Source organism: Scleropages formosus, chromosome 10 (assembly GCF_900964775.1).
Source record: "Scleropages formosus chromosome 10, fSclFor1.1, whole genome shotgun sequence".
In the NCBI taxonomy this organism is placed as follows: Eukaryota; Metazoa; Chordata; class Actinopteri; order Osteoglossiformes; family Osteoglossidae; genus Scleropages; species Scleropages formosus.
This window is the reverse complement of record NC_041815.1, coordinates 14,115,023-14,129,840: the sequence shown is the minus strand read 5'-3', so window position 1 is coordinate 14,129,840 and position 14,818 is coordinate 14,115,023. Positions and strand designations below refer to the sequence as shown.

At 44.5% G+C, this 14,818-nt stretch overlaps 2 protein-coding genes across 3 annotated transcripts; both read right to left on the bottom strand.

Moving 5' to 3' along the window:
• Nucleotides 1-846: 846 nt before the first annotated feature.
• On the bottom strand, nt 847-5,741 carry trim59 (tripartite motif containing 59). 2 transcript variants are annotated; one of them, XM_018732628.2, is made up of 3 exons: nt 4,398-5,741; nt 3,355-3,434; nt 847-2,400 (listed from the first exon to the last, which is right to left on the bottom strand). In XM_018732628.2, exon 3 carries the CDS (start codon nt 2,349-2,351, stop codon nt 1,086-1,088), a length of 1,266 nt encoding a protein of 421 aa, XP_018588144.1. In that variant the 5' UTR covers nt 2,352-2,400; nt 3,355-3,434; nt 4,398-5,741; the 3' UTR covers nt 847-1,085. The 2 variants fall into 2 exon arrangements, with proteins under 2 accessions (XP_018588144.1, XP_018588145.1); XM_018732629.2 differs by lacking the exon at nt 4,398-5,741 and adding an exon at nt 4,238-4,368.
• Nucleotides 5,742-5,894: 153 nt separating this feature from the next.
• Nucleotides 5,895-14,818, bottom strand: kpna4 (karyopherin alpha 4 (importin alpha 3)). Its single transcript, XM_018732627.2, has 17 exons — nt 14,575-14,818; nt 12,662-12,706; nt 12,409-12,498; nt 12,195-12,224; nt 12,057-12,109; nt 11,611-11,706; nt 11,258-11,343; nt 11,032-11,118; nt 10,698-10,867; nt 10,381-10,425; nt 10,034-10,165; nt 8,407-8,535; nt 8,124-8,228; nt 7,847-7,918; nt 7,453-7,615; nt 7,078-7,172; nt 5,895-6,803 (listed from the first exon to the last, which is right to left on the bottom strand). The coding sequence occupies exons 1-17, from the start codon at nt 14,641-14,643 to the stop codon at nt 6,705-6,707; spliced, it is 1,566 nt and encodes a 521-aa protein (XP_018588143.1). The 5' UTR covers nt 14,644-14,818; the 3' UTR covers nt 5,895-6,704.

Here is a 14,818-nt window from a genome sequence, read left to right as displayed (position 1 = left end):
TGTAGCTGTAACCTCTGTGCTACAAGTTTAAGACTATTAGTATTTCACTTTAACTTCTACTTTCCAATCAGATAGCAAGTCCTGACTCGGTAGCAATTTGTGTTACCATGGTAACAGTTTCGCTCTTGTAAAGTGGATGTGCTGTCTATTTCTTGCATAGCAAGCAGGCTGTGTTGATGAAAGATGAACAAGGGATGGAATATGGTGCCATACAGCATCATTTCCTGTCTTTGCTGGGCAGGTTAATTACATACTGCCCAGTGGCTGTGCACTGCTGCTCAAATGTCCCTATTAAATTTTGGCCATTTTTACCACAACAGAGGGCTTGAGGCTACAGTCCTCTCACCTGACAGCTGCATCTGAACAATGACTTGTCTCCCCTGTACCATGTAAACATACTGGATAGTTACAGGACAGCCTAAAATTTAAAGAGAGCAACTCACTAAAGCTGCAGTAATTAAACTGATTTCACAGCACTATTTATTTAGCTGACTTTTTTTTGTAGAGCATCTTACACTGTCAATCTACTTAAATTTATTTACCCATTTATAGAGCTGTGTAATTTTATTGGAGCAATATAGGGTAAGTACCTCGCTAGAGGGTACTACAACTGGAGGTAGGGATCAAACGTGAAACTTGTGGCTCGAACAATAGCAGCTTGAACCCCTACGCTACCAGCTGTCCCCGTGTATTAAGCAGAGATTTTTTTTTTTTTTTGAGTTGTTGCCCATATTCTTTTGAAAAACATGACTCAGAATTAATAAAGTGTAAAATTAATATTTACACTGAAGGTAGCAGACTTGGGGTATTAGCGAGGCTCTACGAAAAGAAACATTTAGCCCAAAGTATTGATAGTTTTTTTTAATATATAAAAATAGTATTAGCAAAAGTGTATCCTACATGAGAGGAAGGTCAGGTAAATGAGCGCTTTGGCAAGTTATAAACATGGCTGCTCAGTGACAATAACAGCATATTAGTCATTTTAAATACACTTCAGTTCAACAGCTGAACAACATGTATGTACATCTACTAAGTTATGTTCAAACAAATGTGTTCGTAACAAGCAGAGAAGTTTTCCAAGGAAATCAAAACATCCTGTAGATGGAGCCCACGTAATTAGTCGTCGTTTCTCCAAGAGAGGAAAGGAGGATCCTACACCTGAGGATGGTGTCACCCAGCGTGGACTGCCAGCACCACAAGGTCTCTTTGAGCACGCAGACGTTGCCACTCAGTCCGTGGACAAATGCCTGCAGCAGCTGATTCAGCTGAGGAAGGCCGAAGGTGAAAGGGTACGAGAAACTGAAGCCCAGCAGCACGAATGACAAAAGGAGCAGCACCAGGAGTGCGGCTACAGGGCTGGGGGCAGCAGGCCACTCCGGGCTCCAGCTGCGGGACGCGGCCTCTTTTCGGCAACACCCCTCCGAGCAGCAGCTGATGTGCGGGATCTGGCCCTGCTCCAGGTCGGCGATGGTCATGCCGGCCCAGCGCTCTTCCAAGAAGCGTCCTGCTCGAGGGTGGATGCAGACAGCCTTCACCCTGGGAAGGGGCGCCTTGCTGAGGGCCTCCACCCTCTCCTGGAAGAGATGGACCTTCTCGAGAAAGGCCAGCGGCGAGTCCTCGGTCTCGACGGCAGAGCTGTAAGAGATGAGGTCCAGTTGCTCCTCCTTCATGTCCTTCAGCTCATCGATGAGTGGGTCGTAGATGCGCGAAAGCTCCGCGTTGGCCTTGTCCAGCGCCTCCATGAAGGCTGCTTTCTTGCGAGCCAGGATTCGGTCTATTCCCTGGAAGAACTGGCTGACGGCATCGCGGTCCTGCTGCAACAGACTCTCGCAACGAGCCTTCTCCTGCTCAAGCTGCTCCGCCAGCGCACACACCTCGGTCCAGCGCTTGTCCGTCAGCTGCTCAATGAGGCGGGCAGGAGTTTCACGCTCCTTTATGTAGGCTGTCTGGAGGTCATCGATGGTGTGGCCCTGGTGCTGTCCGACGGTCAGGCAGAAGCCACAGATGAGCTTGCGGTCCTGGACGCAGTAGACGTTAAGCGGCTGCCGGGGATGTTCGACGCAGGTTGGCAGGCGCGGTTGGCTGTCGCGCTGGAACTTCTCGATGATGGCACGCAGTGAGACGTTGATGGGCAGGGCGTCCACCCCAGAGGGTGGCAGCTCCACCATGCTGCGACAGTTAGGGCACTTGAGAGGGATGCGCAGCGGGCGCCAGATGGAGAAGTTGCCGGACACCTGTAGGACGCTCTCCAGACAGGCCCTGCAGAAGGTGTGGGAGCAGGGCAACACGCGTGGGTCGGAGAACAGCGAGTAACACACAGAGCAGGTGAGGTCCTCCTCAAGGTTATCCATAGTGGGTGTGGTGTTCAGCAGGTCACCACAGCTTTGGATGTAATGGTTTCTAAAGAGGAGGAAAAAAAAAAAAATGACAGTTCACCGTAGAGCAACTGTGGTAAGAATGTTTATACCGAGAAGGTATATAGTCCACTGTTCACAACCACCTGTTCAGGGGAGGGTCACAGTGGTCCAGGGTCTATGCTGAGAGCATAGGGCAATAGGCAGGGTGCGCACACACACTTACTGACTCACTTATTCACACACTAAGTACAAATTAGTCGCTAATTCACCTGAAGCACGTGTCTTTGGACTATGGGAAGAAACCAGAGCACCCAGAGAAAACCCACATGAACATGGGAAGAACATGCAAACTCCACAGACTGAGTGAGATTCAAACTTACAGTCCAGGAGCTGTGAGGCACTAACACTTTGAGTGCCCACGTTGGGCCATACATCTAATAAGTCTGCCGTACAATATCCACTGGCCACAAGGCACCTTTATTTCTTGTTGCCTCAGTCAGTGATGGCATTTTATTCACAACAATGCCATTTACACACAGTTTCATTTGTGACTCCGCTCAAGTTATTCTTATTGCAACCGTTTGGAAGCAAAAACACGAGTGCTCTAGTGATGCAGAAAAGGAAAAAGCGTAAGACAACAGATTTAGAAATGAAAGAAAATAACAGTGCAGCATCAAAATATAATTCTGACTGTACACTGTCATTCTCTATTAGTATTTTAACATGAATAATGCATGAAACCACAGAAAAATATAAGAAAACCCTACTATAAAACATAGCATTCCTACATGTTAATTGTTTGCATATCTTTATAAATTTACATTTATACTGTAAGAGGATCGTCAACTTATAACAAAGCTGATGCCTGAACGGAACCCCGTCCTAAGTCAAGCACCAGCTGTATACGACAAAAGTGCCAGCCCAGTGAGTGTGCGGCTGCAGCAGAAATCAGTGGGTGCGGAAAGTGCTCTCAGGCTGGAGGCCACATGATTCCCACCTCAGTGAGAGAAGCTCTTGTCGTCCCTCAGTCTGAGCTGCTCAGTGTCTCCACTGCTGCACTCACTGTCTGCATGGCATCTGGGGAGAAAAGAAAAAAAAAAAAAAAACAGTCATGATGCTCAATTAGCACTAAGTGTGACTTTACTTGTAACTGTGTAACAATGTAGAAATGAAAAAAAAGTGCCATCAGTCACTGGTAACAATAACATCTAACACTACAAAATGTTTTCATTACTTTAGTTTGTACAAATCACATTTCACCTGCCTGATATGGGATAACCTCCATAAATAAAATTTACAGCATTACATGAAGGAATCCAGGTAATCCCGTCATTATGAGCGCAGTCTTTTACTTCCTACAATAAGTTAACCGGATGGAATTTAAGTACTTCTCATTTATGCTTCCACAAAAACTGCTGAAATACAGAGGGGAGGGGTGAAGCAGTGTGGACAAGACTGAGACACGTGTGTGCAGCAAACAACGAAAAGGACTCTGGAAGACCCGTCAACCATTTGTCCAAGAACTGTGGCCACAGCGGGTTCGAGAAGATACGCAGAAGCTGCCCATAATTGCACACCTATTATTAAAACAAGAGCGCGAAGGAGGGATTGTCCGAAGCCTTTTCTAAAGAACCTTCGCGAAGGGCTCATCCCCTTACACAGCCCCCGACAGTCCCGTCTATGGTTGCACAACTAACGTATACTTCCCAGCAGCCCTTGTTCACATTAATATCTGTTCGCGCCAATCAGCGACGAGGGTGGCTACAATGTTATTTGTGCGGCTGGTCACACTAGACTGGTACAGCCGGTCGTTCCCTTCGCGTTGGGGGCGGTCACACCTCAGAGTCCACTGTGTGAGAGGGACGCTCGCGCACACTCACCACCACGAGCTCTTCTGGGACCTTCCTTCCCTCAGCAACAGGTAAGCAAGCCACGACCAGTCAGTCAGTCAGTAGCACAAACCCACGGTGGACTGAAAAGCACTTAATCTCCCACCGTGCATGTAGGCTAATTCGCGTCACACCGTTTGCGGTAATTTACCTGCTAGTGTCGCACTCCGGATCCGCGCCGCCGCTCTTCACGACTCGCCTACTTCCCTCCGCCCGACTTGTACTCGGTTACATTTCGCACTTCCGCCGTCCCGTTCGGTCGAGCAATTCTGCGCGTGCGCCTCGCCTACACGAACGCCGCAGCCAATCACAACGCCCGCCAAGCGATTTAAATACAAACTCCGGATGACGGATCGGTGCAGCGGCCGTTACGAGCGGGAACCGCTGACGGAGACCGTTAGTAACCAGGACCGCGGTGAGGGACTGGTTGGACAGAGTGCCGTAATGAATAAAACTAGAAAATGAGAGGGGTTCCAAAACACGTTTTTATACATTCAGTTAAACCATTCCTCTCTAAATGACATAACAAAACAAGACACTTGGACATTGTCATGTTTTAGCATTTATTTATTTATTTTTTTTTTTTAAAGACAACCTAGCCTGTAAATCTAACTTCAACAGGTTAAGCAAACCATGTTTTTGCTCATCCTTTCAACTTTTTTTTTTTTTTTTTTTAACCACATCTTCGCTGACAAGGAATGCTGGAAAAAATAGCCCAAGTCCGACAGAAGGCCGTGACCACACAATGTAACCCATCCCTACGGTGGTTCAAATTTCTCAACACACAGTAGAAGTACACAGCAGGCTGGGGGCGCCCTGGCACCTGGAGCGGGACAACTGGTTCGCGCATCGCTTCCGACCCCCATTCCAAAGTCTCCGAAAGAGGGTCCCCAGCTCCTGCGGTACTTATTACTTCTACTGAAAAGCACCTCCAAGATCAGAGGCAGATATATATTGCAAGTCATGTTTTATAAACATCTCAGCTCCCCCAAAAGTGACTCCAAGTGGATTACTTGTCTATCATAAAAAACCCAGAATACAGTAAAATACTACGCACGTCGTTAAAGGTGTTGATACATCTAATTTGCACATTTCACAAACTGCCAACTTCATGTTAATGTGCAAATGTTTAGAAAGGTCTGCCTTTGAAAATTAGAAACTAAAGTGAGAAAAGGGTCGGTGGCTGAAAGAAACATTTAAACAGCACTGTATTCTACAAAGAAAAATTACGTTTTGTACACTATAACTAAAAGAAACCCCTAAAATAATTAGTACATGCAAAGATTAGGACTCACAAAGTTACACAAAATGGCCATTTCTCTCATTCTCCTGTGACAATTTGAAGCTTTTGGGTATAGCAACAATCATTTTTGCTCCAAGGGGAAAAATAATTCATGCAAGGAAAAAAAGAAAAATTATTCTAGAGGTGGCATCATGGATATTTGCAGCATCAAATCAATTTTTGGTACTAAGTACAGAAAAGGGAGTCAAAAAAATATTTCACTTCTGCACAAACACTGAAAATAAAAGCTTTGAAGGAAAAAAAGACACTGGATTGAAAGGTCTACTTGCACCTTTATGTAATGCACTGTCTTCAACTTAAAACTTCATTGTCCAGTGTGAAAAGTCACTTAATACTAACAACATATAGCATGGTGTCTTACCCATTTTATTGTTTAGAGTTAACATTCTTCCATTTGGGAAGGATGTTCCTGGTTCACATGAGCCGCCTTGTGGGCAATTTTTGTTGCTCTTTTTTCATCGTTTGCATTTTGTTTTCTTTGCATGCGTACACATCCAGTCTCTCGCCCAGTCACGCACACACCCACCACTCTCGCACACGCTCGGCGCTGGACCCGCCCAGCTCCTTGTGGGGGAGCCCTGGGGCCTGGAGGAGAGGAACCGGGTTCCTTAGGGCAGAGTCCACACATTCACACGCACGGTATGGATCCATTCAGTCCCATAGTGTGGCCCTCAGGGTGCAGGGTTGCTGCTCTCCCCCCATCACCTTTCTCATCTTGTGCCTAACCCCCCCTCCCCCACCTCAACGGACCACAACATTATAAATATGGTTCTTTGTCTCCCCCCACCCCAGTTTTCCTCAGATTGATTTCAATGGCTCCTCCCACAATTGACATCTTATTCTGTTTAGTAGACACCTCCCATAACTTTGCAAGTTAATCAAAATGTCTTCCAAAGCATTTGGTGTAGATGTTTTTTTGCAACATTTAGCCACTCATTCTCACTTGCACCCATTCGCCATCGCTATTTCATTTGGGCTGATTCTCGCGGAATGCCAAACGAAATCCACACAATTTCTCCTGGATTAAATGCAGCCAAGGATCCACTGAACAAAGCACAATGGATCTAATTTCTCTCACACTCTCGCTCTCTTGCTCGCAATTTTTGTTGAACAGAGTGCTGCATCGCGACCTAACTCCCCAATCACAGGTGCTTTCTAGAACTGGAACCCCTCGGCTGGCACATTAGTAGAGGAGTTGAACCCATAGGTTCCACCCTGGATTGCTTCGGGCACCAGACTTGAGTCTTCGTCAATCTGAGGAAGATCAAAATATCATGAACACCTCAACTCATTATGCACGTAGTACAATTAAATAAATCAACTTAATATGTCTTTGACCCTCCTTGGAAAAAACACATTTACATTATTGTTCAAAACACACAAATACCCAACTAAAAACCATCACGCCAATGAAATCCTTAATGTAATGCATAAATTGTACTTTTGCTGAGATGTATGTTGCTTTGGACAAAAGCGTCTGCTAAATGAGTAAATATAAATCCCAACCGAAATAAGTAGTATGACTTACATCATCTGATGAGAAGAACTGATCTATTATTTCATAGGCCAGTTTATAGATATCTTCATTTTCATGATTTTGAAGTTGCTCAATTTTTTCCAACCCTGTGGAGAGAGGACAAGGTATAAAAAGTAAGCCTCAGCACAAAAGACAGGAAAAAGTTTAAGTTGGCAGTGTTTAAGACTATATGGAACACCATTCATACAATAACCAGATAAACAGTTACTTTCCTGTTAAGGACACCATAACTGATGCTTTTTAAACATTTGTTTATGTTGTGAAAACAAAGCCAGCTTTACAAGACACTTCAGGTACTATATAAAATATGAATTATCATTGCTGAAGGATCTCATGTATTAAATTAGACCTCTTTGTATATCTGACCTCCACACTCCTCGATCAAGTTAGCGACCATCTCTGCTTCATCATCAGCCATCTTCAGGATGTTGCTGAGTCCATCCAGCACCACCTGGACCACCTGTGCATCCTTGACTGTCAGAAGGTTGCAGAATGGTGGGATCACCTGCTGCTGGATTAGGTACGCCACCTAGTGGACAAATGGGATTTAAGCATCTAAACCTATTACCCATTTCCAACACAATTGATTTAGATAAACTAGAATTCCAAACGGAAGTGCACCAGGCTATAGCAGCATACATACAAAATAATGACAGAGCATCTAATTAAGAAGTTCAAGACAATGCCATAGTGTGAAAAGTATTTAATTTAAATTGAGTTAGAGGTCAAAGAGTTAACCCCAGAGATTCAAGAATCTCACCTGATCCTTCCTCCCACTTATTGTCAAGTTACTGATGGCCCAAGCGGCCTCCTTCTGTGTTCCAAAATCTCCCTGAAACAGACAGCATTAGTTAAATTTACACTTATCTAAAATTAGTTAGGAATGTAGGTAAAAACATTAAAGATGGATAGGCCTGGGAGGAGGTGAGTCCTTGTGGTGGCAAAGGTTTACCATGACCCAAGTCACAGTAAACAAAAGTCAGGGACAAATGCTAAAATTAATGAATTAGTGAGGGAATGAATTCAAGATGACACACTTTATCCAACAGGTGGATGATCATGGGCACCAGGTTGGCTTCAATGACTGCCTGGACCTGCTGCTGGTTTCCTGCAGTAATGTTTGACAGGAACCATACTGCTTCCTGCAAAGATAAAGGACAAATGTCACCCCAATCACTTAAACCATCAAGTACAGAATGCACTACTACAAGAGGTGAAGAAATAAAACAGTCGTGTGTGAGTTCAGCCTACACAGCAAGGGTGCTGTACTGAGGATCCTACTTCACTGGGAAAAGGGTTTGTATTCTGCGTGGCATTTACCTTGTTTATCTTCTCCTTGGGGTGAGTCAAGAGGGCAGGGAAGTGTGCCAGGGCTTCGCAATTCAGGACCACCTGGGTCTGCTCGTCAGTGCCTGTCACGATGTTGCCCACAGCTCTCAGCGCCGCTGTCTGCAAACAGCCCATAACTTGGGATCAGCAAACCAACTCAAAACACAAATGAAGGTGGCAGGGGGCTGTACTGACTTAAAATTAACTGTATAGGGCATAAGCACAGCCTTTCCACAGAGGTACACACAACATGAAAGGGTAGAAAAGATCTCTCTCAAATCAATACAACTGTTCCACTACAAAGAACTGCACCTTCTGGAAAGGAAATGTGACTCAATTCCCAGCACCGTTCCATGACTTCCCAGAGCAAGTCTCAAACGTTCCCTGTTGTTGGTCTGAGCCACAGAGTGACAAGTGAGGATGTTGAAAGCCAGTACCCCTTTCCTTTGCTGTTCTAAAATCACTGCAATTCTACCCTGTGCCCAACCTTCAGCCAATAGCATTTCTCATGTTACTGTGCTACACTGACATATAGCCCTGCCTCCCCCGGAAGTCCTGCGTGACCAATCAGCAGGAGGCCAGACAGAAACACACTGACCCATCTGGCTCAATAACTGAGCACTGGGGAAAAACTAAAAGCCATCTGAACAGTCAAGTGACTGTGGTAAGCAGATTTGTGATGTATTAAGTAGGTCAGTGTTTTTGCACATGTACATTCATGACAGAATTATTTAATTCTACAGTATCCTATTCACATATCAAGTCTGAAAGACAAAGAGGCAAAGAACAGGAGGGGGCAGTGAAATACTTACATGTAATGTTAATCTGTCTGATACAACACACCAATGGCACAGGGGATAGTGTAACAAACTGAAGAACAGGAATGACAAAAAACCTGGTTCAGGTAGCAGCTATTCAGGATTCTTTGGCTGGAACAGAACCCATTGTGAACTCACTTTAAGGATGTTCACACTCAGCATACAGCTGATATACTGACCCACTGCTAGAAATGTTGCACTGACCGTTGGGCACACTGCCTTATTCAATGCTTTTAGCAGTATCCAAATATTTACATTTTGTCTCAGACCGATTCCCCCAAATAAAGAAACCGCAGACCGAGGCCTAGTGGTGCACTCCAAACTATAAACCAAAATACACAATGATATTCTGCATCAAGCAGCCAGGTCACATTATTCATGGCATTAGATGTCAATCCTATCAAGTGTCATTAGGAATTTGGCTTCATCCATACTGTCCTGAGCTGAACCACATTCAGAAAAAAGGAAATCTAAAGCTAGACAAATGGAGAAATGCAACAAATAGCTGCAACAGGGAGCATGATGCTTACAGCTGCAACCTTGCATTTGTGATACCAGATTCCAATCCTACCTCTGCTGTAATACCTGTGATCAAGGGACTTACCCTGAATTGATACAGTAAAAATTACCCAGGTGTATCATTGCAAGCATGTTAACACTATAAGCTGCTTCAGAGAAAAACATCAGTAAATACAATGTTACCATCACTGTAAAACTACTACTATAAAAACTTATAAACAAAGAGAAATTTCTTGGGGGGGACAACACCACCAAATGAGCAACAAGCACCCCTTCTGTACCTGCACTTTGACCTCCTGATGGCTGAGAAGGGGTACAAGGTGTGGCACAATTCCAGAGTCAATGACCATCTGGATCTGCTCGTTCCCTGCATCAGTGAGGTATGAAAGGGCCCACACTGTGTCCACCAGAATCTGTAGCAAAATCAGAATGGTTAAACTTTGCTTCATACTTGAATATTCAGGGACTTTCCACTGTAAGTCATTAGAAAGCACTGCTTTAATATCACCATTTCTCAGATGAAGCAACCTGTTTTACTCAGTGGTAAAATAGAGGTTCCCCATTCTTGAATTCTAACAATCAATTCACTAATTGCAGTGCTGCTGATGAATATAAAGAATCTACTCACATTAACATCTGTGTGATGAATCAGCACACAAAGAGCTGGGAGGATCTGCGCCAAAGAGGAAGTGCGAGACAGACAACTGGTTGAGAACAGGCAGAGAAGTAAAACAAATGGCTGCTTACAAAGACACTTCCTGTACTAGTAATCTAGGCCACCTAAATTTGCCCAAACTTAACATATCGTCACAAACATCAAGCCTGAAAATACTCAGAGCAGCCTTTATCACCCCTCCCACTTGTAGCTACATCAATCACTTGCTTTTTGGACTGAAGACACATGGGAGCACACTGCACATAGCAGGAAATGGGGAGAGCTCCTACCTCCTGGATGGTCTCCATGGGAGGAGGTGGGTCCTTGTGGCGGCAAAGGTTTACCATGACCCAAGTCACATTGCGAAGGAAAGTGATGGGAATGGAGGGGCTGATGAAGGACAGGAGAGGTTTGACTACACCCAGACTGATGACATAATCTCTGCACTGTGGGCCATCACCTGAGGGTGAGGACAGGGAGCAGGAGGAACAGTGTTAGATCCCACTTCTACAGAAAGGTCAAACCCCCACCAACCACAGTGTGTGTGTTTGACAGAGAGAGAGAACACAAACAGCCATCAGAAGTGCTTGGGAGCAAGATGCACCCCCCCATCAGTGTACTCACCAATGATGTTGCCCAGTGCCCAGACTGCCTGCTCACACACATTCTGGTGTGGAGAGTGCAGCAGCCTCAGGAACAATGGAACAGCATCTGCAGATACAACAAAGCATTTATTCAAACAGGATAAAAACTGCACAAAAAAGGCACAAAAGTATTCAAAAATATAATTGCTGAACAGATCTAAATTCCAAAATGGGTACGACATAAAAGACAAGCATAGTGTACATACTGGACTGGACTACAGCTTGTGTCTGCTCCGAAGTGCCCGAGGCAATGTTGGTCAAGGCCCAGGCTGCCTCAAACTGTAATGAAGGGCTAATGGGAAAGAGTGTTCAGAATGAAATTTGACATTTTCACTATAAATCTACTGTGGCACTTGAAAATAACCTCAGTAAACATGTAGGAGTATAAATACCATCCAACACTAACTGTAAGCAAAGTAAAATTACCCATTTCTGTAAGCTGGTTAAAATACCACAGATTGCAATGAATGACCATTTCAGAAAAATATGTCCTGAGAATAAGGGCTGAAGACAAACAGCCTGCAGAAACAAGCACAAAAATGAGCACAAGAATGCCTACTTGTCATCTCTGTCCAGGCAGTGAACTAAAATGGGTAAAATCCCAGATTTGATCAAGTCATCAATGGGTGGATTACGGTCACTTGACAACAGCTTCCTGTTTAAAAAAAAAAAATAAATAAAATTTTATTCAACAGTCCTCAACTTCAAGAAAAAAAGTGTTTACCTTCTGCCTTAAAAGGGCACTAGAAAAGCCCCTAAAATATTAATAATGCACTAAGCATTTAGAAGAGCTAACTCAGAACATACTCTAACAATTCCAATGATGACAGCTACAGACCAATCTAGCACATAATACCCATTTTAACATTACTTAGCATGAGTGATATTTGGCATTCACTGCATATCAAACCAGTATGAAAAAGAATGCAGTGTGTTAGCTTTCTAGAGGGGTTAAAAATGCATATCTGCAAATATGTGGCACAGGCAAGTAAAGGGAGATCTCACCTTGCTGCCTGAACAGCACTGAGCTGAACTCCTTGGTTGTCACTTGTGGCATTCTGAGAAATGGGACCATATAAGTTACAGAAGTTAAGGAGACACTAAATAACCTAAATTTAGCATTAAGAAAAACCGTGAACTTACCTGTACTATTGCTTCTAAAGATGTATTTTGCTGCAAAAAAACATAACGGGTGAAAAACAAACAATGCAACTATAGTTTGGAGAGTTTATTTTCAGTTTTGCACATCTAGCTAACTCTTTTATACTTTGGATGTTCCATAAAATCACTTAAATTCATGCTTCTGCAGTAACAGAAAGTAAGAGGATTAATGTTAAGAGGTCCCATGTGCTCTTACCGCTCTGAAATCTCCATCCACATCAGAGTCTTCGCAAATGTCTTCATGGGGTACATTCCTTCTCTTCAGAAGGTGTTCATCACGTTTGTTCTAGAGAAGACAAGGAGCAGGACTAAAGTTTTTTTTTTCCTCCACACTCAGACTTCATGAAAGGCATCAGAAATGAAAACAGCATCTTCATGCACTAACCATGAGACACATTTTCACAGTTAGAGTTCATTTTAAAAACCTCACTGAAAAGAACAACTAATACCTTCCGCAGTTCCACCACCACCTCATTCCTCTGTCTTCTCATTGTCTGGAAAAGAGTATTCAGAAACACCAAATCAATACATTCTTCAACATAACAGGTTTGCTGAAAAGATGTCAAGTGTTTTATGTGAAATAAAGAAGGAAAAACAGTACTAATTAGACAGGCTATGTAATCAGGCACAGTCTTGCATCTCTCCCAATATTCAATGCTGTAACACAGGCCTGTACATATTAACATTTGTACATATCAGAGAATCAGTCTCCAGTTCACTGCTACCTAAGAGACTCAAACACTCATACCAGAAGCTGTGACTAATGCCCCAGGAAGAGCTGCTGAGGTGATCCCAGTTTATACTTGATGTTCACATGCTTCTAGAATTTTAATGTGCTGCTCACTACAGAAAAGGAGACTTATACAGGCTACGAATCTATGCCGATCTCACGTATTTAGATCTAAAAACTGTACATAATCCTGTTGTGTTAGTTCTACTGGCACATCATTCGAGTCATTATAGATCAGAATAGTAATTTAGGACAGATGTATCAGCTAGAAAGAGAAAAAGCATTTACTCAATATGCTTGTATAGAAGAGACCTAGAGTCATGAATCAGTATCTACCATGTTAAAGCAAAAAAAAAAAAAAGTGAAGGCAACAACCACAGCTGTTCTAATGCTAGGGCCTTTAGCCCAATTCTGTATGTAATAACAGAATCCATAGTATTTCAAAACTATGAGAAAATGTAACCTCTGTAGCATGAAACAATATTGCAGCCAGAGATCACAAACTTGCCACTCAAGGTAGACAGACATTCACAAAACTGCCCTTAAAATAAAAAAAAAAAAAATTCAAATATCCTGACCGCTGGAGGTTGACAGTTAATGAAGACTGGAGTTTAAGTGTTCAACAAGAGCTGGAAACAAAACACTCGTCTTCACAAACCCGGCCAGGGCGCACACAGTAGTTAGAACGGCTGCCCTCAATCTGAAGACTCCCGGGTTCAAATCCAGCCTGCAACTCAAGTACCCTTAATAACAGTACCCTGAATCAGTACTTTCTTTGAATCATTCTAAAGGTCATTATATAACACTGTCACTGGTGTCAAGACATTTGAAGAATAGCAGTAATAAGAAAGGGAGTCTAGGGACCAGAGCACCTGCATGTGGAGTGGTGTATAGAGCTGGTGCCACACATATTCAGTGCGATCACACACGCAGCCTAAAGCCTGTAACAACCTAGTGCGGGTCTCCCGTGAACATGTGATCAGTATGAACACACTCAGGTCACTCTCACACTCCTCCGGAGAGGCTCCTCGCTGTGTCAACCGAAACCTTTGTACACCGTGGTGTTGCTCCAACAGGTGATCCATCTCTACCGGTATCTATGGGGAAACACTTAGAAAAAAAGCCGGAAAGACCCCGCCCCACCCCACCCCGCCCCGCCTCGCCTCGCCTCGCCTCGCCTCGCCGGGGGGAAACGGGCCGCTGCCGGGTACCGCCGAGTCCAGGCCTCCGTTTACGAGATTGAGAAAATACTGCGTGTCGATTCCCATCACCTTCACAGCATGCTGTATGAGGGCAAACGAAAGACAAACGCACTCCCGGCACACACACACGCACGCACACGCACGGGCTCGGAGGGACACGATGCGGCCTGTACGCGGCGGAGCCATTATGTCAGAGTGCGCGCGAGCGAGGGCGTGGGGCTGGAGCCGGCCTAGGCCTCTCTCTCGCACACACCATGCCTCTGACAGCACGGTTCGATCTCAAACCCCCGACACCACACCGCGTACAGTCAACACACACACGCTAACACGCCCGCAGCCCAGAAACGGCGGCGACGTCACGCGTCGGACCCCCCACTCCGCGCAGAGGGGAACGACGAGCCCCGAAACGAAGTGGGCGACCGCGCATTACCTCTAAATCCCGGCCCTTGTTTTTGAAATTCTTCAGCCTCTGGTTGTCTAGCTTCTCGTTGTCGGCCATGTTGAAGAAATTCTGTGTTTATATAATATTTGATATTTTATTATTCTTTTTTTACAAAAGTAGCCTGCTAGCTATCCTGCTCGAGCTCCCCTGACTCTGAATCCTCCCCGTTACCGGACTCTATTTTTTTCCGCTGGGTCCCCGCAAAGCTTTCTGGGAACGCCGGTGGTGAAGG